The sequence below is a fragment of the Equus caballus genome, chromosome 10 (genome assembly GCF_041296265.1).
Source record: "Equus caballus isolate H_3958 breed thoroughbred chromosome 10, TB-T2T, whole genome shotgun sequence".
Lineage (NCBI taxonomy): Eukaryota > Metazoa > Chordata > Mammalia > Perissodactyla > Equidae > Equus > Equus caballus.
In genome coordinates this window covers 23,835,293-23,860,785 of record NC_091693.1, presented here as the reverse complement: position 1 = coordinate 23,860,785, position 25,493 = coordinate 23,835,293, and the positions used below count along the sequence as shown (strand labels likewise).

Genomic DNA, 25,493 nt, shown 5'->3' with positions numbered 1-25,493 from the left:
CCTTCTCCAGAAGGTCCCCATACTCCTGTGTCAATGAAATTGTGATGTCAAAATACTAAAACATCCATATTAGAGTCAAAATAGGGCAAAATCAATTGTGGGAGAAAATCTTGAGTACTTATAATCTCCAGATATTTCTGGGAGGAGTAAAAATTGCTTCAGTCAATTTGGGGAATAGATAGTTAAATTCAGTCAATTTGGAGAGTAGATAACAATTATCAGATAAAAGGAAGAGGCACAAAGCTGTGCATGTCTTCCTCATTTTTTGTGAGAAAATTGGCCCCGAGCTAACATCTGTTGCCAATCTTCCTCTATTTTGTGTGGGATGCTGTCACAGCATGGCTTGATGAGCAGTGCTAGGTCTGCACCTGGGATCTGAACCTGCATGCGAACCTGGGCCACCAAAGTTGAGTGTGTGAACTTAACCATTAAACCACTAGGCTGGGCCCATACATCTCTTACTTTTAACTAAAAATTGTGTGTGTGTGTATATATATATATACACACACATATATATGCACATATGTATACACTGTAGATTAAAATGTGTACATATAAACAATGACATATTTATGAGAATGTTTACAGGGTATAATTCATTTTATGTAAAACTACAGAAATAAATCCCACAAATAATGAATATTTGTGTTATATATATGCAATTTAATATTATACAGCAGTAAAATGCACAAACTAAAACTACAGTTAATATAATATGTCAGTTACATCTCAGTAAAAAATAAAATGTCTGAATGTAGAAAAAACGCAACAGTAATACAGATCAATTTTCAAACATCATAGTGTATACACAAAGGGAAATTTTAGGACACATGAGTGTAAGATTATTCAAGTGCATACAAGAAGTGCAAAAGGAGATATTTATTTTTTTAGGGAAAAGTTTGACTTGGGGCTGTCCCAGTGGTGTAGTGGTTAAGTTCATGAACTCTGCTTCAGTGGCCCAGGGTTCCTCAGTTCAGATCCTGGGCACAGACCTACACACCACTCATTAAGCCATGCTGTGGTGGCATCCCACATACAAAACAGAGGACGACTGGCATAGATCTTATCTCCAGGACAATGTTCCTCAAGAAAAAACAAGAAGATTGGCAACAGATGTTAGCTCAGGTCAAATCTTCCCCACCAAAAAAGAAAATTGAGTTTTAACTCTATAAACAAAGAAAGGAACAGAATCTCGTGGAACCCAAAATGATGGTAAAGTACAGGTAATCTAGAAGGATTTTTCAAGACGGAAACCACAATCTGGAATATCAACAATGTTCTTCTTGACTTTCACTTGTTGACTCAGAAGTCCATTTGTTCTTACTGGTAAGTAAGACATTTCTGTTCATAACCTATGTTTGGTTTCCATACAATTTAGTGAGGTGGGATTAAGTAGGATGGAGAAAGCCATAGTCTTCACTAGACACTGAATATCAGCCAAAGTTGCTCTTGATCTCTTATAGCAAATACTTCAAATGTTGACATTGAGTTTTCCTCAGAATAAGTCACCATCTACCTGTTCAGACTCATTCGAGTCCAATCAGACAGTGAGTCACTTTCTTCGTGAGAAACCAGGTCTCAGAAAAAACACTTTGCCCAATATCACAGGATACGGAATTAATGGTTTAAAATGGATTCATGTGAGTTTTAGAACCCATCATGTCCAATGAATCTGAATTGGGATGGAGGCCAACAATACAGCCTTGGGGGTTATTTCACTGATGGAGTTCAACCCGATTAATTAGTAGTGTGGGGATCACACAAGGTCTCGATTCCAGATGGAACCACAATTAGGATGCCTGGTCTCATCTTGGTCCCCAGTGAGGGGGAATTGGAGAAAGTGCAAGAAGGAGGAGTGGCTCCCTTTTCCTGTGAAATTTCTACATCAGAAGTTCTCATTGGGGCCTGTCCTGGTGGCATAGTGGTCCAGTTCACGTGCTCCACTTTGGCAGCCTGGGGTTCTCAGGATCTGATCCTGGGCTTGGCCCTAGCACCACTCCTCAAGCCACTCTGTGGCAGCATCCCACATAAAATAAAGGAAGACTGGCACAGATGTTAGCTCAGTGACTATCTTTCTCAAGCAAAAGAACACTTTGTTTTGGCATCATTTATCTGTTGTGGTTCCTTCTCAATCCTAGGAACTTTCATTTCTCCTTTTCTGAATTTTGCTGTGGCCACATAGTTCAGAACTATTATAAATAGCATTTTTCAGTGTCTAGGACCCGACGAGGGCTCTTGGGTGGGCACAACAATCATCCACTTTGACCTTGGAGACCGACACCATGATCCTCTTGTGCACCAATTCTCGTACATCTTAATCTGGCCTGGAAATTAACAATGATTGAGCCCTGCCCATGAAGTGGGCTACACTGACCCCCACAACTACTCTGAGCAGTGGGGTTCATGATAAATCATTCCAAATGAGGAAGTTGAGGCTCAGAGATTGGATGTTACTGCCCAAAGTCGCATAGGCAGTGGATGATGGATGAACATGTAAGTAAAAGCCAGTTTTCCCTTCGAATTCAGAGCCCCAACCCAACTCACTGACCCCTAACGCTGGAAGGCAGGATGACAGGATGAGGAGAAGATATCTGATAAAGGAAACAAGAGACACTGGGAGACAGAAATGACTGAGAGGTTTGTTTCCAGGAGGATGGGGTGGATGGTGCTGCAAAATTCAAAGGGAAATCAATGAAGGGCCATGTTTGGTAGAAAGAAAGCTCCCCATCCGGGGCCCAAGGAAGACTCATGTTTTCTCCCCATGTTTCACTGTTTTTCTCCTTTGTGCTCACTGTCACAATGAAGCTGTTCTTGACCTGTACAGTTAGATGTTAAAGGTGTGGCTACTGATCTGACCTCTGCCAAGCATGCAACACAGCACATGGGTTACTGTATTTTTCTTCTCATGGGAGGAGCAACTTAGGACACCAACAAGGACAACAAACAACCAACATTCCTTTTCTTAAATGTTTTTTCGTAAAGGATATTTTTGGGGGTCAAATACTTACTGCTTTGCAGATATAAAATAAACACAACTTAAGATTTTATTTAACTCATCATTAATGAGGGAACTAGAAAGAAGTTACAACCAATTTACAGCTGAACCCAAAGAGTAGACACATTGATAGATCAAGACTATTGAATGGAATTCCCAAGTCCAGCAGAAAGGTTCCTCCCACGTGCTATGGTCTCCTCCTGGAATTCTCTCTCTCTCTCTCCCATTCACCTTAGGCAGGAAGTCCCTCTCAACCTTCAGTTCTGTCCTCAAATGTCACTTCATCAAATCAAGGTCTTCGATCATATCCCAGATGAGTTTTCATCTCCCGTCATCTCTTGTCCTACCTCCATGGGGTGTACCTCCTAACATATAGCTTAATGTGTAATTATGTACTTGTTAATTATAAGGTTACTATATGGATAATCCCCAAATCATCATTTCTGGAAGGCAAGATCAATACCTATTTTTTTTATGCTTTTTGGTGAGGAAGATTGGTCCTGAGCTAAAATCTGCTGCCAATCTTTGTTTTTCTTTTTTTCTCCCCAAAGCCCCAGTACATAGTTGTATATCTTAGTTGTATATCATTCTAGTTCTTCTATGTTGGATGCCACCACAGGATGGCTTAATGAGCAGTGTGTAGGTCTGTGCCCAGGATCTGAACTGGAAAACCCCAGGCCATCAAAGCAGAGGACGCAAACTTAATCACTTGGCCACGGGGCCAGGCCCCAAGATCAATGCCATTTTATCACATATTCCTGAATTTTTTAAATTACTTTGTTGTGTTCAGGACACTTAACATGAGATCTAACCTCTTAAGAAAATGTTAAGTGCTCAGTACAGCCTGGGTAACTATGCACACAACGTTGTACTGAAAAACCACATCTAAGAAAATAACACAGAAGAGGTGAACACAAGATTGAGAATGCTGTTTATCTTACATAATGTGAAGTTCACGGATGGATAAGAGGTCACACGTGAGTTGATATTATTATTATTGTGAATATCCTGGTTTCAAGTTTAGTGATAATTTTACATTTTTATTCTTGAAATAACTTAATTTTTCTGAGAATACTATTTGGCTATTTTAAAATACGTTCACCTTGGTGCAGGTCCAGTGGCGTAGTGGTTAAGTTTGCGTGCCCTGCTTTGGTGGCCAGGGGTTCGTAGGTTCAGATCCTGGGCACAGACCTGGCACCACTGGTCAAGCCAAGCTGTGGCGGCATCCCCCATAAAATAGAGGAAGATTGGCACAGATGTTAGCTCAGCGACAATCTTCCTCAAGCAAAAAAAAGGAGGATTGGCAACAGTTGTTAGCTCAGGGCCAATCTTCCTCACAAATAAATAAATAAATAAAATACATTCACCATTGTGTATACATCTATATGTGTATTCCTGTGCTGTATGTGCATGTGTGTATAAAGTCACATGCTGCACAATGACGTTTTGGTCAAAGATGGCCTGCGCATATGATGGTGGTTCCGTGAGATTGGTATCATATAGCCTAGCTCTGCAGTAGACTATGCCATCTAGGTTTGTGTGAGTATATTCTATGATGTTCACACAATGATGAAATTGCCTAACGACACAGTTCTCAAATGTGCTCCCTATCGTTAAGTGACACATGATTGTATATGTATTATTAGGGTTGTTTTGAAGTGAGAGAGAGAACTTCTAAGTTTGACTCATGAGTCAAGAGGAATTTTAAATACAACTTCAATAGCCAGAATTTGCGTGTTCTGTTCTGTGATAATAGTGCAGATAAAGTTTGCTTGACGCTTTGTGGGAAAATTTTAAAATTTGCAAATATTTCTCAATTTGCAATTTGCAATTAATAAAGTTTTGAAAATAATAGAATAAGTACTTTATTTTATCTTAAAATATTTTATAACATTAGCAATAAATATATGTTAATTTGGCAGAAGGATGATGCTTATTGTAAATCGAATGAAGCGTGTATCTCAAAAAATGCAGTAAGAGGTGTTACATATCTTTATATGGTTTTATAGGTAGGAAAATTAAATTTGAACTTATGTATGAGGGATTAGTCAGTTATGAGGTTTATGTCAGGCCTTCATTAGGGCCTGTAATGAACCATGAACGTTGTCTGTAATTTATCTACAGCACCTCCCGTATTAGGGTGACAAGAATCTGGTCATCTTCCTGTGTGGTGGGTCACCTGTAAACCCTGCAAATTGTGAAGTTGGGACCATGGCAACCACATCCTGTTTATTTTCCAATTTAGCTCAGCTCCTGCACCCTGTCCAACAGAGGTAGTGCCATGTCCCCCAAATTTGTCAGCCTCCTGTGTCTCTGTAACTCCTGACGGGAAGGGAGGAGACAATTATGATCGAAAACCCTGTCCTGAAGATGTGGGCTCTTCACAGCCCAAGGCTCGAGTTAAGAGCCTGTGGGAAGCAGAGTTCATCTGCTGTCTGAGTCCAGGCTGATTGGTCAAGGCTAGTGTCCAAGATAGGGCATCATTCCTAGGAGGGTGTGATTCTTATGGGACAAGCCATCTCTGAAGGGGTTTCCTTCCGGGATCCTCTCTGGTCCAGAGGATCTGGGCATTTATGGATGAGTCCTTCCCCAGTCCCAGGTGGCTGTGTTGGTTGGATACAGATGATTGTCCCAGGTGGGAGGGGTTGAGCACAGGAGTTGGTGATGCAGGTGACCTGGGAAGGCTGGACAGGAATCACCTGGCAGCACAAGAAGTGGAGCTATCTGGCATACCCAGCCTCTGATTTTGTCCTAGAGATCCTCCATGGACACCCTCTGTGGGCTGAGCCAATCTCCTGAAGGAGCCTGTGGTGTTCAGAATCTGGAGTCTCTGGGGATGGTTACATGGAGAACCAAGAACTGACTCAGATTCTCCAGCCCATCCAGGATGCTGAGATAAAGGGTATTCCAGCTCCCAGAGTCTGAGAAGGGACTGTTCAGGAGGCAGTGTCTTCATGGACCTTGTGCCACATCCTGGTCAAGGAAAACATTTTTATTAAGTTTCATGGCTTTTTCTTGCATTTCTTAAATCCTTTAGATTTCGCCATTCTCAATGCATGTTTTTTGTTATTACAGAGAAATGTTAAGAGAAAATTTGCTCTACATTTTCTCAACATTCTCAGCAAAATTCTTGTTCTGGGAAGAACTGTCAGGCCCGTGCAGGGGTGGGCTGTGTCCCTGGCCCCCCAAACCCCCCAGGTCTCCCTGGGCATCAGGGATGCCAGTTCGGGGGAAAAGCCTTGGAAGAATGTAAAGGAGGAAAGGCACCTTGAGGGCAGTGAGGGGAGGGGGCGGCTCCCCATTTTCCTCTCTAAGGCTGTGCCTCCTTCTCTCCCAGTTGGACACAACAAGCCATCCCTGTCAGCCTGGCCGAGCCCTGTGGTTCCCCTAGGAGGGAATGTGACACTTCAGTGTCATTTCCATCTTCCATTTGTCGTATTCAAAATACTCAGATGGACTCACATCCCTGAGCTCCAGAGAGGAATTTTCAACAGCTTTACTGTGAGCCCTGTGACCACAGCACGTGAAGGGATCTATGAATTTTCCAGAACTTACAACCACATCCCCTCTGTGTGGTCAGGACACAGTGACCCCCTGGAGATCATGGTCACAGGTAGGAAAAGCCCAGCCCTGGCAGTGTTCACCCTGTGTCCAGATGGCCCTACCCAGAGTCCAGATCCCAGTGGGACCCAGACAGTGAGCAGTGGATCTAAAGGTCACAGAGCTTAGAACCAACACGGAGGATGTTGGGGGCCTCTGGCCAGAAGAAACAAAAAAGCAGATGGAGATGAGGCAGTGAGATTCAGGCTATAAAAGTCATGAGCCAGAGGATGGAGAACGAGGCTCAGAGAAAATGCAGTAAGAAAGGCATAGGAAGGAACTGAGACAGCTTTGGGTTTGAGGGAGGTAGGAATCACTCTGAAAATATCAAAAGAAGGGTGAGAAGGGTCCACATGGAAATTCACACTCTCTTTCTTCCCTGGTGTGTTCACCAAGCCCACCTCTCAGCCCACCCAGGCATCTTTGTGCAGGTAGAGGGGACTGTGACCCTGCCCTGTCCCTCAGAACTAGCGTTTGAAACATTTTTCCTTCTCAAGGAAGGGGGCACACGGCATTCTCAGCAATTTGTAGAGGACCTTCCTGATGGGCATACCCAAGATCATTTCTCCATGGGCCCTGTGACATCTGCTTATGCAGGGACCTACAGATGCTATGGCTCTGTCAGTCACTCTCCCCATGAGTGGGCGGACCCCAGTGAGCTTGGGGATGTAATCACCCAGTCACTGTGATTTCAGGAGAGTGCGGCTGGCTCAACCTCTGTTCTCTTCATGCCCTGGAGCCTCAAGGGGGATGTAGTGTCAAGTACAGTCTTAGCAGAGGAGGAGAAAACAGACATACAGAAGTACTAGCAAACTCAGGAGAACAGGTTGAGGGGTGAGGGAAAAGGGGAAGAAACAGAGAACTTTTATCATAATCCAAAGAAAAAACAAATTCGAGAGTGGCAGAGGATGAGACAGAGAATGAGAAAGATGGACCAAGAATGATTCCTGAGCACAGGGATGAAGAGCGTCCCCAGCTCAGGCACAGAGTGACAGTGGGAGTTGCCTCCCGCTTTACCACCACAGCCCCTTCCTCTGCTGTGAGGACACAGTGACACACAAGACAGTCCTGCAGCCAAGCCCTGAATGAGCTGAATAGAGTTTGGGACCCTGAGGTAATAATCAGCAACGTGGTTTGCCACATCCTCCTGCACAAGAGGGAGTAGTGGTCACCTGCAATCTTCACAACCTAGTGGTCACTTCCCATACTTTGGGGCACAGGGTCGTGCTGGCCATTCTACATAAGAAGATTCTCAAAGATCCTATGGATACTTTGACACTTTCCACTCCATAATCTGTACTGTGTCAGGGAGCCTAAGGCCAACAGCATGTATTCTGGGAATCCTCAAAGTGTCCAGTTGGTTGCATTATTCGAGAGAACCCCACACGTCTTATGGCTTCCTGCAGCAGTAAGACATGGAGGTACAGTCAGAGAGCAATAGAGAATCAGGCAAAAGCAGGGTCCTAGAAGGACGCACACACACAATCACTCAGCACTGCAGAGATAAAGGTGAGGTTGACAGGCACTAGAAGACACACACAGTGGGTGCCCCAGAATGGGAACAGAGAATGCTTTGTCATAACCAAGGACAGTGTGATAAGACTTGTGCTCTCAGAAAAGCTCTCTTTTTCTCCTGGGAATAGACAAGAAACCTTGTCTCTCTGCCCAGTTAGGTCCTGAGGTGATATCAGGAGAGAACCTGGCCTTGTTCTGTGAGTCCAAGTGCTCTTTGTCCTGGGCCATCTATCGAGGGAGGGGGAGGCCCATGAACGCTGGCTCCCAGGAGGGCAGAGCCACAATGGTGCATTCCGGGCCATCTTCCCTCTGCGCCCTGCGATGCCAGCCCATGGTGGGACCTATAGGTACTATGGCTCTTTCAATCACTCTCCCTGTGACTGTCCAGAACTGAGGACCCACTGCACCTTTCTGTCACAGGTGAGGGACCTCATCCTGTCCAGGGTCATACGATACACTAAATCATGGAGCTATAGGTGAGGGCGCCCTGTTGGTGATGAGGAATCTTAGGGATTCTGGAGAAATGGAAGCAAAGAGAAATACAAAGAGTAAAAGAGAGGATGGCAATCAGGGCACCTCCAAACCCTCCTCACCTGCTGTGTGGATGCCCACATCGGGGTCCCACATATCCAGGAGAAGGAAGAAAGGGGTCAGGCAGATCCAAGAGGAGGAGGAGGGGCTGGAGGCAGTTTGGGGAGATCAGAGGCTGCAACAGGTCCTCACCCTTATTTGTTTCCCAGGAGCCCCTCTGACCCACAAGTGATTTCCCAGTTGTGGAACACAGATATTTATCACCCAAGAGGACTTACTGTCTCTTTTCATAGCTGTCTTTCATCACCAGGCATATCCTAATGCCTCTTTACACCATCACATCTCAGGGAGGCAGCATCTTCTCAAGGCACTCAGGTGGATGGACCAGAAGGCCCCCATCAGTCCTTAGGGGGATGGTAGAGTGAGAGGTGGATAGAGGACCAACCTTCCAGAAGGAACAGTCCTACTTCAGGGGGCGAGGAAGGACACTGGCTCATCCTTTGCTGTCCTTTTTCCTAGGAATTCCTACAAATACTTGCCCATCACCCCAAAAAATAAGCATCACAAAAGATGAGCAAGGAAGTCTCTTAATTTAATCCATAAATGACCCAGAGGGATCCTGTGTGAGTGTTGACTCTGCCACCTACCAGCTCTGTGACATTGGGTTAGTCAGCTTCCCATCTGATCCCCAAATTCTCCATCAGCATTTGAGAGTGTGGTCAGTATGGGAATCAGAAGAGGCATATAGGGTCTCATGTTCTGGAACTGAGGCCTTTACCAATAGAAATGAAGGGATCATAGGGACCCTGACCCCACGCTCAAGAGAGATGCTTATCCTCCCTCCATCAGGGTCTGTGAAGATGAGGATGATGAATGATAAGGATTTAGGGGAACACTTTAAATATGTACTGTCCATCTGTTAATACTCTATTAGCTGGATATCCAAAAGTTAACAAGGAAAAAGATCCTGCCTTCATGAGGATCATATTCCAGATGTGTGTGAAGGGAGGAGAAAAGGTATGAGTAAATGAATGAAAATTCATTAAGATTCATTAATTCATACACATTAAGATAGGGTCATGTGATAGAGAAAGCTTAAGTGGATAACAGAGTGAGTGGTAGGCAAGACCATACTGAGGGTGACATTTCAGATGTGATCTAACAACAAGGAAAGTCACTCCTGAGACGCTTAGTCTAAGGATCTTCCCAACAGATGGAACCATGAGTGACATGAATCCAATGAAGCAATGAGCTTGGAGGGTTCAAACCACCGGTGAGCCTGACATGTGTTGAGTGAGATGGAGTTGAGGGAGGTAGACTGGAGCCAAATTAGGTAAAGGTGGATAAGCAAGGACGAGGAGCTTAGATATTATTCTGTTTTAAATGGGAAGCCATTAAAATATGTATATTGGAAAAGTGGCTTTAAGTGCATGATATTTTCGAAGGAACTGATTGGCAGGAGTGAACATAATTTATTTAAAGGAAATGAGTGGAAGCCATGAGCCTGGTGGGAGGTGATGACAGTCCCTGTAGAGAAAAGTCATGGCAACCTAACCATGAAGATGCTGGGGAAGGAGTTAAGTGGATGGCTTCATGACATACTCAGACGTAGATTCATTAGGAAAGAGATTCCTGAACAGTTTTTGTATTTCTCAGCTGAGCCACCTTCAGCATCCTCATTATCTAAGTTGCAAAATTTCTTGGCATAAATTTGTTTGTAGTATTTCTTTAGTACCCTTTTAATGTCTGTAGGACTGGTAGTGATGCTCCTCTTATTCTTGATATTGGTAATTTACGTCCTCTCTTTCTTCCTCTCTTGCTGTTTTTCTTTACATCCTACAAGCTTTGATATGTTGTAATTTCATTTACCCTTTTTCACTAATATTTGGTAAATTCAACTTTGTGTCATTCTATAATCCATAAATATTGAGATTTTGTTTCCAAAGTATTGGGGTTTCTTCTTAATGTTTTCTTATTGTCGATGCTTATTTAATTGCACTCTAATCAGGAAACATGATATGTATGGTAACAGTTTGGAGAAACATAGATACTTACTTTGTTGTCTAGTAAGAAATCAATATTTTCTGTTCAATATGTGCTTTAAAAATGAGCATTCCCACTTTGTTGTAATATGTATGTCACGAAAATATTTCTATAAAATTATGCATACTGTGTGCACATCAGATTGCACATTCATTTGTGATTCAATGCTCACGTAAATTTTTTGCCTGCTTAACCCATCAGATATTATATATTATTCTGATAAATGTTTGTTCAAATCCTCCATTATGTATCAACTTATGTTTTACATATTTCAAGGATATGTGATTGGTTGAGTGAAACTTCATAATTATGTCTTCATAGTAGATAGTTGATTTAAAAATATAAAATATCAATTGTTGGTCTTTTAAAAGTATTTTTATGTTTGTATTAATTTCCTATTGCTGCCATAACAAATTACTACAAATTTAGCAGCTTAACACAATTTATCATCTTACAGATCTGTAGTCAGAATTCCGAACGGGTCTCACCAGGCTAAAATCAATGTGCTGACATGGCTGAGTCCCTTTATGGAGGCTCTAGAGAGGAGAATCCATTTCCTTGCTCATTCAGATTATTGGCAGAATTATATACACTTGCCTACACGCATAGATATATGCACATATCAAATGCTTATTAATACTTCTATGTACTACTGATTTCTTTTGTTCTCAGTACCATCCCATTTTCTCCATTTTGGTTCATTACTCTCACTTATTTATATCATTTAGTACTGCTCTTAGAGAGGGTGTGGACACAAAAATATCTTCATGCTTCTATGTCTAAATGCCTGATTCATATTAATATTCTCTCTATGTATCACAGTACTTGGTAAAGGAGAAGACTCACCTCGTCAGAGTGAAAGACATCTTGTATTTAAGGGATATGTCCACCAACGCCCTCCTTATCCCTCACAGAGATGCAGCCGGATGTCGTGGGTTTAAGGTATAGGACATGAGTCCCAATATGTCAGATATTCCTCCAGTCTCTTTGTCTTTAAGGATTTGCCCACTGCTGACAGTTCAGCTTTGCTCCTTAATAATATCTAGGCTCAGTATACAACTCTGTACTCACAATTAATGCCTGGAAGGTATTTCTCCAGTATTTTCTGTCACCTGTTTTTGCTCTTTAGAAATCCAATTGCAATGAACTTGTCATTCACTTGAAGGTCACTTGCATTTTCTCTATTCGCTTTAGAACTATTTTTTAACTTATTCTCAATGTTCTTTACCAGGGCCAAGATAAGATTTTCATTTTTAAATTCATGAACTTTAAAGCCATGTTCTTTCTTCATTTCTGTAAAAATTTCAACCACTCTCTCTTCAAGTTTGTCTAAAACCATTCTCACTTCTTTCATCCTGAAACTGTGATAGAAATCTGTTTAACTCTTCTCATTCTATTTCCTCTGTATATTCATTATATTTTCTATTTTTCCACTTCTGGTCTCATTGTGATCCATTCTAGCAACTTTAAACCCTATTCTATTCCAGTGACGTCAGCAGGATGGCAGAATAGGAAGTCCCAGGCCTCGTCCCTCCACAGAAACATTGATGAAACAATGATATTTGGGCAAAAATACCTTTATGAGAATTTTGGAATCCAGGTAGTAAGTTGCAACAACTCAGAAGAGCATAAAACCAAAAAAAAAAAAAAAAAAGTTAGAACTGGATAAAAAGATCAGTTTCACTTTTCCCGTGTCGCTCCTGCCCCAAGCCACTGAGAGACCAGGTCACTCCGGGATTTCTCCCTCAGAGAAAAGAGTGAGTGAAGCTGCATCTGAGGGCGCTGCCCCAGAGACCGATTGATGTCTCACCTCTCTCAGAGCACAAGGTGAGAGGGGCACCTGGGGGCAGCCAAGGACAGAGGAAAGGGGCTCCCAGTGCTGGCACAGCCCTGAGACTGCTCCCCCAGGATGGAGGGAGAGGAGTAGAGCTTGCGTATCCACAGAAAATGCTGGAGAGGCTCCCCAAAGTTCTAATAGGACTTATTTGTGGTCATTTCCTGCTAGAACCAGACCATAAAGACTGAAAGAGGTTGCTGCTTCTCCCAGTGGGCAGACACCAAAGAAAAGCTACAAGAAACATGGAGAATCAGGGAAATAGAACACTACAAAAGGAAAAAGATAAATCTCCATTAACTGACTTTAAAAAGTGATCTATATGTTGCCGGACAAATTATTCAAAATAATTATCTTACTTATTTTAGGTGAAATAATCTTCCAGAAGGGTGTCAAGAAGACAATTGAGAAAGTACAGTCTCTTCAATAAATGGTGTTTTGGGGAAGCCGGCCCCATGGCCTAGTGGTTCCGTTCAGTGTGCTCCTCTTCAACAGCCCAGGTTCAGTTCCTGGGCAAGGACCTACACCACTTGTCAGCCACCATGCTGTGGTGGCGGCCCACATACAAAATAGAGGAAGACTGGCACAGATGTTACCTCAGGGTTAATCTTCCTAAGCAAAAATAAAATAAAATAAAATTTAAAAAATTAAAAAATAAAGAAATAGATGAATAGTGTTGGTAAAACTAGATATCCATATGCAGAGGAATGAAATTGGACTCTGAGTTCACATCACATACAAAAATCAACTCAAAATGGAGTAAAGACTTAAATGTAAGACCCAAAACAATAAAACTACTCGAAGAAAATGAAGGTGAGAACCTTCTTACAACAGTTTAGGTAAAGACATTTTTTTGGATATGACACCAAAAGCACAGGCAACAAAAGCAAAAATAGACAAGTAGGATTGCATCAAATTAAAAAGCTCTGCAGAGCAAAGCAAAGAACTGATTGAATGAAAAGGCAAATTATAGAATGGAGAAAATACCACAAACCGTATATCTGATAAGGGATTAATTTTGAAAACACTGAAGTGTGGAGATTGATAAGAGAAACCTTAACTAAATTGGAATCGAGAAGGCCTGTAGGGGGTGCTCTTATGCCCTATCACACATTGTCAATCACTCCAAACAGGAAGCGACATACTCTTGCATCTTCTGCAGGAAGTGAAACTACTTTACTACTGAAAGAAGACTTCTCTCCCCACCGGCAAAAGACCAGCCAATGACAAGCCTCCACAGCTCAGCCAATGAGAAGCCTCCACAGCTCAGCCAATGAGAAGCCATTGTCACCCTGAACTGCTACTTTCCCCCAATGGATTTTTAGTTTAGCACAGCCACTCCCTACTCCCCCTTTTTCACTATAAAAGCAGCTCCCCTTCTTTGTTTGAGGTCTTTGCCTATGCTTTGCCATAGTGTGAATTGTAGTTCTTTGGATATTCTTGAATAAACTCATTTTGAGATTAAACAACAGGAAAACTTGCTTTTGAAGTTGGCAGAAGGAATTCATACAACTCGATGCAAAAATGACAACAATAATCCAATTAAAAAATGGGCAAAGGACCTGAATAGGTACTTCTCAAAAGAAGACATCCAAATGGCCAATCAGAATATGAAAAGGTGCTCAACCTCACTAATCATCACGGAAATGCAGAGCAAACCCACAGTGAGATAGCACCTCATGCCTCTTAGAATGGCTATTATGAAGAAGACAAGAGATAGCTAGTGTTGGCAAAAACGTGGAGAAAAGGGAGCCATTGTGCACTGTTGGTGGGAAAGTAAATCGGCACAGCCGTTTTGGAAATAGTCTGGAGGTTCCCCTAAGAATTAAAAACAGAACTATCATATGATCCAGCAACCCTACCTCTGAGTACATTTCCAAAGTAAATAAAATTAGGATATCAGAGAGATATCCGCACTCCTCTGGTCTTTGCAGCATTATTCACAGTAGTCAAGAAATGGAAACAACCTAAATATCCATCAACCAATGAATGGATAAAGAAGATGCAGTGTACATACATGCAATGTGGCAATTTAAATAATCAACAAGCAATCTATAGATAAGCAAGATAGAGTTATATTTATTGAGCTAATGCTGAGGACTAGCCCATAAGTATTATCTCCACCAGGGAAGAAAGCACTCCTGAGAAGCATGGTTTACAGCATGAGTATATACATTTCCAGAAAAGGAACATACATCAAGAGTGACAGGAATACAATTTTTTTCCCAAAGTCACAAGGAGGTGTTTTGCTACAGTTTAGCACATACACAGCAGGTCAACTTGACCTGGTTCTCTGGGAAGAAAAGCTTATCTTCAAAGAATTACTGGCATTGGTATCAGAGAAAGGGAGACATTCATCCCTATTAAAAGAGTGGCGTCGTTGCTTTGGGAAGATGTTTGAAGCAGAGGTACAATGCATGTCTGATGGGCCATAAGTCAGGCTGCTTGGGGGAAAACAAGTTTTAGGCGGAATCAGGGTTAAAGTAGAGTGGCGTCGTCATATACCTCAATATGTTAAAACTTCTTATAATTCTTATTTTCATCAACTGGAATATTATTCATCTTTTAAAAAGGAAATTCTGCCCTTTGCGACAACCTGAACGAACCTGGAGGACACCATGCTGAGAAATAAGCAAAACAAATATAAAGACAACATACTTTCACTTACAAGTGGAGTCGAAAATAGTCAAACTCATAGAAACACAGTAGAATGCTGGTTGCCTGGGCTGAGGAAAGGGGGAAATGGGAGATGTTGGTCAAGAGACACAAAGTTTCAGTTGTGCAGATGGATGACTTCTGGAGAGGTAACGTACAGCCACGTGACTACAGTTAAATATACTCTATTGTGTACTTGAAATTTGCTTGGGGGTAGATCTTAAGTGTTCTCACCACACACACAGAATAAAACGTAACTGTGTGGGTGACTGATGTGATAATTAGCTTGATTATGCTGATTATTTCCCAATGTATATATATATGTCAAAACATCAAGTTGAACACCTTAAGTGCATTCAATTTTTATTTGTTAATTGTACCTTAATAAAGCTGAAAAAATTTTCTTTCACCTAGTTACAACAAGCACTTTGAAAGTTCTTCCATTTTTAAGTTTAAATAGTCACTCTCATTTTTATTATATGTATTTACATTTTTATTTCAGAACGGTACTCACTGTCCTCTTCCTTTAGAGAAGACAAGCTTCTAGTTACACTTTCCCTGAACTCTGAGTACTCATATATATAAACATGTGCATGCGTGTGCACATCTGTATGTCTATGAGCACGTGTGTGTGTGCATATGTGGGTGCGTGTGTGTTGTGTGCAAGTGCATATTTGTACAATTTCCCTTTTCTTATCATTCTTTTCCTCACTGTTGCATTTCTCTTGCTCCACTTTGGGTTCATTGTTCTCCTAAGTGAATTTCATCACTGAGTATTCCTTTCATTGAATGTGAAAATGGTAGAATACCTAAGAACTTGCAGCTCTGGAAATGCCTTCTTTCACTCGCATTCCTTTTATCAAGCTACTTCAAAACATTTTCTCATTTCAAATAAAGCGTAAGATTCCACTACCAAGAGAGGAAAATCTAGCTGGTGATTATGGATCCATCCCCCTAAATCTCCTCTTATCTCTCATGAAGACGCAGCCCAATGTGGGGGGTTTAACCTGTGAGATTCAGGTCAAGAGTCTCCTCCTGTTTAGGGACTTGCTCCTGCTGACCCTTTCTCCTTTGTCCCTTAAAAATAATTTGGCTCAATATACAATTCTTCACAGACTCCTAATTCCTGGAAAGTATTTCTCCAATCTCTTCTGGCGTCTCTTTTTGCTGTGGAGAAGGCTGGTCCTAAGAGCTTGTCATTCTATGGATGGTAATTTGCATTTTCTCCAGGAAGTAATTTTAGGACTTTTCATAGGGCCCCAGGCTAGTCCTCCTCAATTTGGGGAGGAGGGAGTTAAATTTGCATAAAATAAAATTGATCATGTTAAAGTGTACAATTCAGTGTAAGATATATGTTTTTAATTTATCCTTCAATTTCTCCATTTGCCATGAAGTGTCAAGACATAGATGCTATTGTTAATTATATGCCTCCTAGCACTTAGCCTTTCCTCATCTTTGTAAAAAGTTGATTCTTCATCTTTTGAGCTCTTGTTAGACGTCATTCTCCCTTCTTTCCTCTGACACTTACAATAGGTGTGATGTTAGCCCTCCTCATTCTGTTCCCCAAGTATCTTAAATTTCCATTTCTGGTCTGTGCACGTTGCATTCTGGAAATTTCTCTCATTTTTATGTTCCGGTTTCATAATTGGCCTTCAGCTGCCTTGTCCTTGAGGGAGTGAATTTTTTTTAATGTCTTAATTCTACTGGATTTTTCATCTCTAAAATTTCTCATTTCAATAGTTGCCTATTCTACAAAAACAATTCATCTTCTTGCCTCAAAAATTCCATTTCTCCATTTATGTTTTGGATATTTAAACATATTTAATTTAAATTCCCCTCCTATTTTCCTATTGACTCTATTCCTTGCATAAGATGATCCGCATTAATCAGTTGCTTGTTGCCCATAGCATGTTCCTCATGATTAAGACGACTCGACTGTCCATTCTTGTTGGAAGCCTCTGCTCCCACACCCTGATCTTCCAGAGACGGTTTTTCCCAGGGCTGTCCTGGAGTCAGGCTGACATGGGGGGACTGTTGCAGCTGTTCCTGCCCCATGGCATCCACTCGCTCAAACTCGGCACCTGCTCAGGGTTGTGCCCAGCAGGCCTGGTCCAATGGAAGCCTCACATTCAAATGTGGGGCAGGCGCCCAGGGCTGACAATACTGAATTCAATCTGTTTCAGGACACACAGGGGAGGTTGCTCAGTGCTGACCATGGGCTCGGGCCAGGGAGGGGAGCCACAGCTTCCAACCTTCTCCTGGAGCCGTGAGCCCTCCCTTCTTGTGAGGACCTGGAGGTCCTCTCTGTTTCCACACAGCTGACCTCCTCCACAGGGCCCCTTGATGGTCCTGGGTACCGATGGCCACTCAGCTTTGTTCTCTATTCTTTATTGTGCTTCCATCTCCATTGTTGGAACTTTCGTTTCTCTTTTTACATTTGTCTGTGGGTGCATGTTTCAGAAATATTGTAAGTAGCGTTTCTCAGTGTTGGGAGTAGACACGATCTCTTGGGTGGGCACGTCAATCATCCACTTGAGTGTGGAGTCCCACCCCAAACCCACTCCTGTCTTATCCTGACCAGGAAATTGATTGATCGCACCCATGAACCCAGCACCACTAATCCCACAACCACTCTCTGAGGAGGGGAGTTCATGACAACATGCTGCAGATGAGGAAACTGAGGCTCAGAGATTGGGCGTTAATGCTCAAGGTCACATGGGCTGTGGATGATGGAGAAATATTTAAACAAAAATCAGCCTCATCCCCCAAATAAGAGCCACGCATTGAGAACTGAAACTGAAGACAACCACAAGATGAGGAGAGCTCTTCCCAAGGGAGAAAAGGGTCTGAGGAGGCAAGAAACGACTCAGAGGTTTGTTCCTAGAGAGAAGGGGGTGGACGCTGTTACAAGAAAAAAGAGAAGTCCGAGAAGGGGGCTGTGATAGAAAGCAAGCCCACACTCAAAGGCCAAGAGAGAAATCATGTTTCCTTCCCTTATTTCACTGCATTTCTCCTTTGTGCTCATTGTCACAATGACACGCTCCTGAACCGTACAGTTAGATGTTGAGCGTGTGTGTCTGCTGATCTGAGCTCTGCAGGCAGCAGGAAACTGCGTCTTCCCTGAAGCATCTCCAGGGCCTGGATGACCACTGTCCATGGTGAGGACCCCACAGGGATGTTCTGAAGGATGGGCTGAGGATGAAGGAGACCCCATGGGGGAGGCTCTGAGACGGAAGGACATACCCTGGGTCACCTCACCTGGAAGGGGCATCTCAGGAAGGCACCACATCTATTGTTGTGAAGTCTTGCCCATCGGTGAGATGAGTGCGGATCAGGCAGACAGTGGGGGTCAGGAGAGACCATCTTTCATCTGAAATGTCTCCAGAGCACCTGGAAGATCTGCCCCAGCTCTGGGGAGGGCAGTTCCCCTTTCTGTGGGGCTGCTGACATGAGAAACCCGTGACAAAGGACCAGCCTCCAAGTGGCCACACCCTGTGCATCCGTCTGTCCTTCCAGGCATTGTAGTCTCTTTCATCTTCACAGCTGGGGCCAGAGGGAGGAGACGCCATGAGCCTTACCCTCACAGCCCTGCTCTGCCTTGGTGAGATTTGGGGAGGGGGAGGGGAAGCCCTGGAGCCCTGGTCTGGGAAGGGCCCCACCCCACAGCCAGACCCTGGTCTGTCAGGAGAGCCCAGGACTCAGGAGGCTCATGGGAAGGAGGGTTCTGCTCGGATTCAGGGCAAATCTCTCACAGGGAATTCTCTTCCAGGGCTGAGTGTGGGCCCGAGGACCCCAGTGCAGGCAGGTAAGTGTGTCTCCAGGTGTCCCAGGTCCCACCTTCTCTCTGGGGACAAAGAGCCCCCACCAGGCAGCTGGGATTGGAGAACAGTAGTTCTGGGTTGAGGGATGTGGGACGTGTGGGGGGTCCAGGGCTAAGAGCTGGGGAACTGGGGTGGGGAATGTCTTTTGACCCAGCCTCTGATTTCCTTCTAGGGACCCTCCCCAAACCCACCATCTGGGCTGAGCCAGGCTCTGTGATCCCCTGGGGGAGTCCTGTGACCATCTGGTGTCAGGGGACCAAGGAGACTCAGGAGTTCCAACTGTATAAAGAGGGAAGCTCACTGCCCTGGAGCAGACAGAACCCACTGAAGCCTGGGGACAAGGCCACGTTCTTCATCCCACACATGACAGAGCAATATGCAGGGCGATATCGCTGTTACTATCTCAGCCCCACCGGCTGGTCAGAGCTCAGTGACCCCCTGGAGCTGGTGGTGACAGGTGAGAGGACACTCAGGGATCCCAGCCTCAGGCTCTGCCCTCAGGAAGGGGGTCTGCTCTCAGGGGTGTGTCCCCTCTCACAGCCCAGCCCCAGGGGATATGAGGGAGGTATGAGCCCCATTTTACGTGCTGCCTCCTCCTCTCCTAGGAATCTACAGCAAACCCTCCCTCTCAGCCCTGCCGAGCCCTGTGGTGAAAGCAGGAGGGAACGTCACCCTCCAGTGTGGCTCATGGCTGAGATTTGACAGGTTCATTCTGACTAAGGAAGGAGAACATCAGCCCTCGTGGACGCTGGACTCACAGCGACACCCCAGTGGGCAGCCCCAGGCCCTGTTCCCTGTGGGCCCCATGACCTCCAGCCACAGGTGGACGTTCACATGCTATGTCTATGACAGTAAAAACCCTCAGGTGTGGTCACAACCCAGTGACCCCCTGGAGCTCCTGGTCCCAGGTGAGGAAGTCCCATCCTGGTCCCACCCATGATTTGAGGCACCAGACAGGGTCTTTACTCTCAGGGACCCCCAGGTGAGTGGGTGGGGTGAGGGGATAAGGGAGCTCCTGGGGAAGAGGCACAAAGAGTGAGAGACAGTGAGACCTGGGTTCCAGGATGGAGAAGGGGGTTTATGGGAGGAATCAGCCCCTGCATCCACAGGTGGTCCTTCTCCCAGGTGTGTCTGGGAAGCCCTTCCTCCTGAACCAGCAGGGCTCCATCGTGGCCTCTGGACAGAGCCTGACCCTCCAGTGTCTCTCTGATGTCGGCTATGCCAGATTCGCTCTGTCCAAGGAGGGGGGACATGACCTCCCCCAGCGCCTTGGACAGCAGCCCCAGGCTGGACACTCTCAGGCTGATTTCCCCCTGGGCCCTGTGAAACCCTCCCACGGGGGCCAATACAGATGCTACGGTCGACACAACCTCTCTTCTGAGTGGTCAGCACCCAGTGACCCCTTGGATATCTTGGTGGCAGGTGAGGAGCCAGGGAATTCAGTCAGGAGCCCAGACTATGCACAGGCCCTGCCAGGGAGCCCCACAGGGTCATGCCTGGAAGAGGGGTGTGAGGTCCTCAGGGAGGGAGAGAGACAGAGAGACAGGGGATGGGCAGTGAGAGGGAGACACTCAGAGAAAACAAGACAGACAGAGATGGGGGTCCTCAGAGAGAGGCCTGGGGACTCTTGGTTCCAAACAAGGTGGGCGGGCAGCCCCTCACCCACCCTTCCTCTCTCTAGGACAGCTCCCTGACACACCCTCCCTCTTGGTGCAGCCAGGCCCCACGGCGGCCTCAGGAGAGAATGTGACCCTGCTGTGTCAGTCACAGGGGCCAGTGGACACGTTCCTTCTGTTCAAGGAGGGGGCAGCCGATCCCCCACTGCGTCTGAGATCAAAGTACCAAGCTCGGCAGTACAAGGCCCAATTCTACATGAGTCCTGTGACCCCAGCCCACGGGGGGACCTACAGGTGTTACAGCTCATACAGCACCACCCCCTACAAGTTGTCACACCCCAGTGACCCCCTGGAGCTCGTGGTCTCAGGTGAGGGAACCTGACCCTTTCCTTTCTGAGTCACTCAGCTCAGGGCCTTGTCCCCCAGAGAACTCTGGGCTGGGATAGAATCGGGGGGGGCTATGAGGAAGGGTCACCCAGAGAGGGATCTGCCCCTCAGAGTATAGGAAGGAAACAGGGCCCTCTCGTGCCTGCCCCTTCCCACGTCCCCATCACCAGAATCCTCCATGTGGGTGGAGAGAGAGATTTGGGGACCACAGGGCAGATGAAGGATAATTGTGTGAGCAGAGACGGGGTCTCTGGGGGAACCTCCAGCCCCTCATCTCCTCTTGTCCTTTCTGCTAGGATCCTCTGGGGACCCCACCTCCCCACCCCCAGGGCTCCATTTAACATCTGGTGAGAACAGGGGCCTCTGTCCAGAGAGCTCACAGTTTCTCCAGGCCTGTCTCTCGAGATTCAGCTGATCTGACTCCTAGCTCCTCTCTCAGCACAGCTTGTCTCCAGGGGGCTGGGAGTCGGGCAGAGATGGGGGATCCACAGGGTTCCAGCAAACTGAGGCTGTTGGATCGTGGGTTTGGCAGTCATGGCAGAGGGAGACATTGGGGCCCAGCCTGCGGGAGGGGCAGCCGGGCTGAAGTGGGGAGAAGCAGCCCCCTCACCTCCATCCTGATCCCCAGGGGGCTCTGAGGACCGACTGCCCCGCACAGAGTCAGGCGCCACGAGGGGTAAGTGAGGGTCTCTGTGAGGAGTGGTGGGTGGGTCCATGGGGGCGCGGGCTGAGTTAAGACATCAGGAGACTCTGACTTGGACACGCCTTCCCCTGTCTGGGCCTCAGTTTCTCGAAGTGTTAAGGAGAGAATTGTGGCCCAGAGCTTAGACTCCCTGTCAGTTCTGACAGTGGTTCTGACCTTCTGAGAGAGGAGGCCTCACAGGGAAGCCCCCCAGGATGTGATTTTATGGGGTCTTGTCCCCTCTGCATCAGTGACAGTGACATTGTACGGGGGAGGGAGGGGCAGGACAAGGGTCCATGGGGTTCAGGCCCTTTCCCTTCAGCTCAGGGTGCTCAGCTGGAGTGGAAAGAGCAAGGAAGGCAGTCGGCAATCCCAGTTCAGTTCCCAGCTCAGTTACTTCCAACTGGGCGACCTGAAACATGTGACTTACCTCTCCGTGTCTCAGTTTCCTCATCTGTGAAATGGATGGATGGGAGTGGCAGTCTCCCGTTGCAGGATTGTCATGAGTTAGAGGAGATGACTGCACTGACCCCAGCACATGCCTGGCACATAGTAGGTGCTCAATTAAATGGCATCAAGGGCTCGTACATGGCATCACTTGTGCCCAAGGTCTCCAGTGGTACCTGAAGGCTGTGATCGGGATCTCCGTGGCCTTCATCCTGCTGCTGCTCTCCTTCCTCCTCCTCTTCCTCCTCATGCGACACTGGCGTCAGGGCAAATGCAGGATGTCAGGTGAGTAGGGAACGGGGCAACCCAGGTCACAGGAGGACGTGGGCTTAGGGCACCAGCTACAGGAAAACCAAATAGAAGGGAAAAGCAGCCTAGAAAAAGACTTTTCCAGAATCTCAAATGAGAAAATCCTGAAGAAAACACTTAATACAGCACACATGCACACATTTAAGGTACTTTTTACCTTTTTAATCTCATGAAATATTGAAACATGCACACAGTATGTGTTAAGACTTCCTTCTTGTCTCCTGAATCGCATGTGGAGGGCGGGTGCTCATTACCTCCCAGGGCTGAGACTCTGTCCGTCTTGACCCAGCCCAGAGACAGGCTGATCTCCAATTTCCTGCAGGGGCTGCAGACCCACAGCCCAAGGACTTACGCCTGAAGATCAGGTAATTGCCGCCCCGAAGATCCCAGACTCCCACCCTGCCCTCAGCCCTCTCTCTGCCACTAACACTCCTGTCTCCTCCCCAGCTCCAGCCCAGCTGCTGACGCCCAGGAAGAGAACCTCTGTGAGAGGAAAAAGGGGCCCCCATGGCGGGTGTGGACACAGATTTCAGTGGGCCATGGGGGGATGGGCTGGAAGGGCCTCAGGATTTGGGGTGAGAAGGACTGAAATCCCCCCTGAGCGACCTCGGGCCATCTCCTCACACCTGGACCTCAGTGGCCCATCTGGGAGCAGAGGGGCTGCAGCCCTGAGAGACCTCAGGGAATCCTGACAAGAGACACACCCCCTGTTCTGCCCCAGCAGATGCTGCCGTGAAGGACACACAGCCTGAGGAGGGCGTGGAGCTGCACCCTCAGGTGAGACCCCTGCCCTGTCCAGGCTGCCAGGGACCATCCTGTTGCCGTGCTTCAACCTATGGACACTTTGCTGTCCTCACGTCACCCAGCTCTCAGCAGTGTCCCACACTGACCTCTCCTCTTGGGCACCTGGGGTGTCCTGCTGTGACTTTACTCCTGGTTTCTGTGACCTCATGGCCCCCCCTATGTGGTTGCCTTTCCTGGTTCCTGTCCTCTGTCTGACCCTCTGGTTGATGGATGCACCCCCAGGTCTCAAGAGGATGCACGAATAAGTGAATCACCCACAAGTCCCCTAGGCTCCCCTTCATTCATTCACCCAACAGCGTGCACAGGGAGTTCCCTGTTTACCTGGCTCCATTGAGGTGCTGCAGGTACAGCAGTGAGCAATACTGTCTCCACACTCCTTAAACTCACATCATGGGTGAGAGAGACAACATGTAAATAAATGGGTAGCGTCCTAGAGTGCAAAGTGCTGTTAAGGAAAATAAAGTAAGGAAAGGGGGTAGAGTGTAGGGCATGGGGGCAAAGGAAACAGCAGTTTCAAAGGTCCTGAGGGAGCAACATTCTTTTTCAGGAAGATGGGCTGTGTGACTGGAGCCAAATGAGCGAGAGACAGCATGTTAGGATAAGAATCAGAACCATAGAAAGCATCCAGATGTCCAAGGCTTAGGAAGTTCCTGAAGATTCCATCAGGAAAGTAACCTCACTCTGTAACAGTGTGGACAATTGACTGGAGGAGGTCAGCAGTGGGATCAAGGAGACACTGTTTCTGTCCCTCTGTCTCCCTCTAGCAGGACCCCCATGATGAAGACCCCCAGGGAGTGACATATGCCCCGGTGAGCCACTCAAGATCAAGACTCAGGCAGGGGGTGGCCACCTCTCCTTCCCCCGTCAGAGGAATTGCTGGATGTGAAGTACAGGCAGAGGGACAGTCAGGTGGCTTCCATCCTCCCCAAGCTCCCAGGCCTCCCCCATCGCAATGACATTTCTATCTCCCCACTCTCTCCCTGCTCCAGGCTACTGCATCTGAAGACCCCCAGGACGTGACCTACGCCCAGCTGAACCACTTGACCCTCAGACAGGAGATGACATCCGCTTCCTCCCAGTCAGAGGAGCCACCAGCAGAGCCCAGCGTGTACGCTGCTCTGGCCATCCACTAGCCCAGGAAGGACCCGGACCCCACCCTCCAGCGAGGGAGACTGCAGGGACCCCAGAAGGCACAGGAGCTGCCCCCAGGAGACACTCAGCTAATGACTTCCAGCCAGCCTGGAATCCTAACGTGGACCACCAGGAGCTTCTGGGACTCATTGGGAGTCACCTGATTCTGCAATCAAAGATAACTGATATCCCCACATTTTGGACATAAAGCAACAGACTTCTCAGTAATGCATGAGTGAAATGAGAAATCCAAAACAGAAGGGAGAGAATGTTTTAAATTGAATGATAATGTAAACATTACACATCAAACCTATGAAATAGGAAAATTAAGAACCATGAGTGAATATATTAGAAAAGAAAAGCCTAAAAGATCAATGACCTAAGCTATTAAATCAAGAATTTGGAAAAATAATAGAAAATTATCCCAGATTAAGGTAGAAGGAGGGAAATAATGATGATGAAAGTAGCTACTAATGAGGACAAATAAAAACGTGAGCCAAAAAGTTTCATTCTCGAAAACATCAATCACACTTACAAATCCCAGCCACAATGCTCAAGGAAAAAAGAGAGAAAGCACATATTACATCATCAGGACAGCATCACAGATCCCACAGACTTTAAATACACAACAGATCATTATGATCAATTTTATGCCACTACATTAGAAAATGTAGACGAAATGGACAAAATCCTCAAAAACACAATATACCAAAATGATGGATAAAAATAAATAGAAAATCTGAATTGACATATATATTGAATATGTTGAACCTGTAAATAAAATTTTCCCAAAAAATGAACTCTGGGTCTGGAAATCTTCCCTGGTGAATGCCTCCAAACACTAACGCAGTCATGAAATACACATACACACACACACGGACACACAAACACACACACACATGCAAGCACATACCAGACTTAAATAAGCCTCTTCCCAAAAATAGAGAAGGAGGTAATATTCCTCCCAACACATTCTATGAGTCCAGGAAAAACTGATACCAAAACCCGACAAGGAAACTACAAAATGGGGAAAATCATAGGAAGCTCTCTCACAGGAACTTGCCTGTAGATTCCTACACAAAATATTCCCAAACAACACTCGGCAATATATAAAACGAATAAC

At 45.8% G+C, this 25,493-nt stretch overlaps 1 protein-coding gene and 1 long non-coding RNA gene across 18 annotated transcripts; one reads left to right on the top strand and one right to left on the bottom strand.

The window, feature by feature from the left end:
- Nucleotides 1–3,028: 3,028 nt before the first annotated feature.
- Nucleotides 3,029–18,574, bottom strand: LOC111775268 (uncharacterized). The gene is made up of 2 exons (XR_002810792.2): nt 18,432–18,574; nt 3,029–5,968 (listed from the first exon to the last, which is right to left on the bottom strand). It is a non-coding gene; the product is annotated as an uncharacterized lncRNA (long non-coding RNA).
- Nucleotides 17,941–25,170, top strand: LOC138915025 (leukocyte immunoglobulin-like receptor subfamily A member 6). Of its 17 annotated transcripts, none has more exons than XR_011421990.1 (14): nt 18,198–18,331; nt 18,717–18,774; nt 18,943–18,978; nt 19,167–19,451; nt 19,600–19,902; nt 20,120–20,416; nt 20,676–20,978; nt 21,626–21,673; nt 22,289–22,411; nt 22,758–22,800; nt 22,883–22,920; nt 23,160–23,212; nt 23,787–24,048; nt 24,229–25,170. XR_011421990.1 is itself a non-coding variant. In XM_014730500.3 (13 exons), exons 1-13 carry the CDS (start codon nt 18,329–18,331, stop codon nt 24,370–24,372), a joined length of 1,767 nt encoding a protein of 588 aa, XP_014585986.3. In that variant the 5' UTR covers nt 17,941–18,328; the 3' UTR covers nt 24,373–25,170. The 17 variants fall into 17 exon arrangements, 9 of the variants coding, with proteins under 9 accessions (XP_014585986.3, XP_070079400.1, XP_070079398.1 ...); XR_011421988.1 differs by having other exon boundaries at nt 22,725–22,800; XR_011421987.1 differs by having other exon boundaries at nt 22,725–22,800; nt 23,157–23,212.
- The last annotated feature ends 323 nt before the right edge of the window (nt 25,171–25,493 follow it).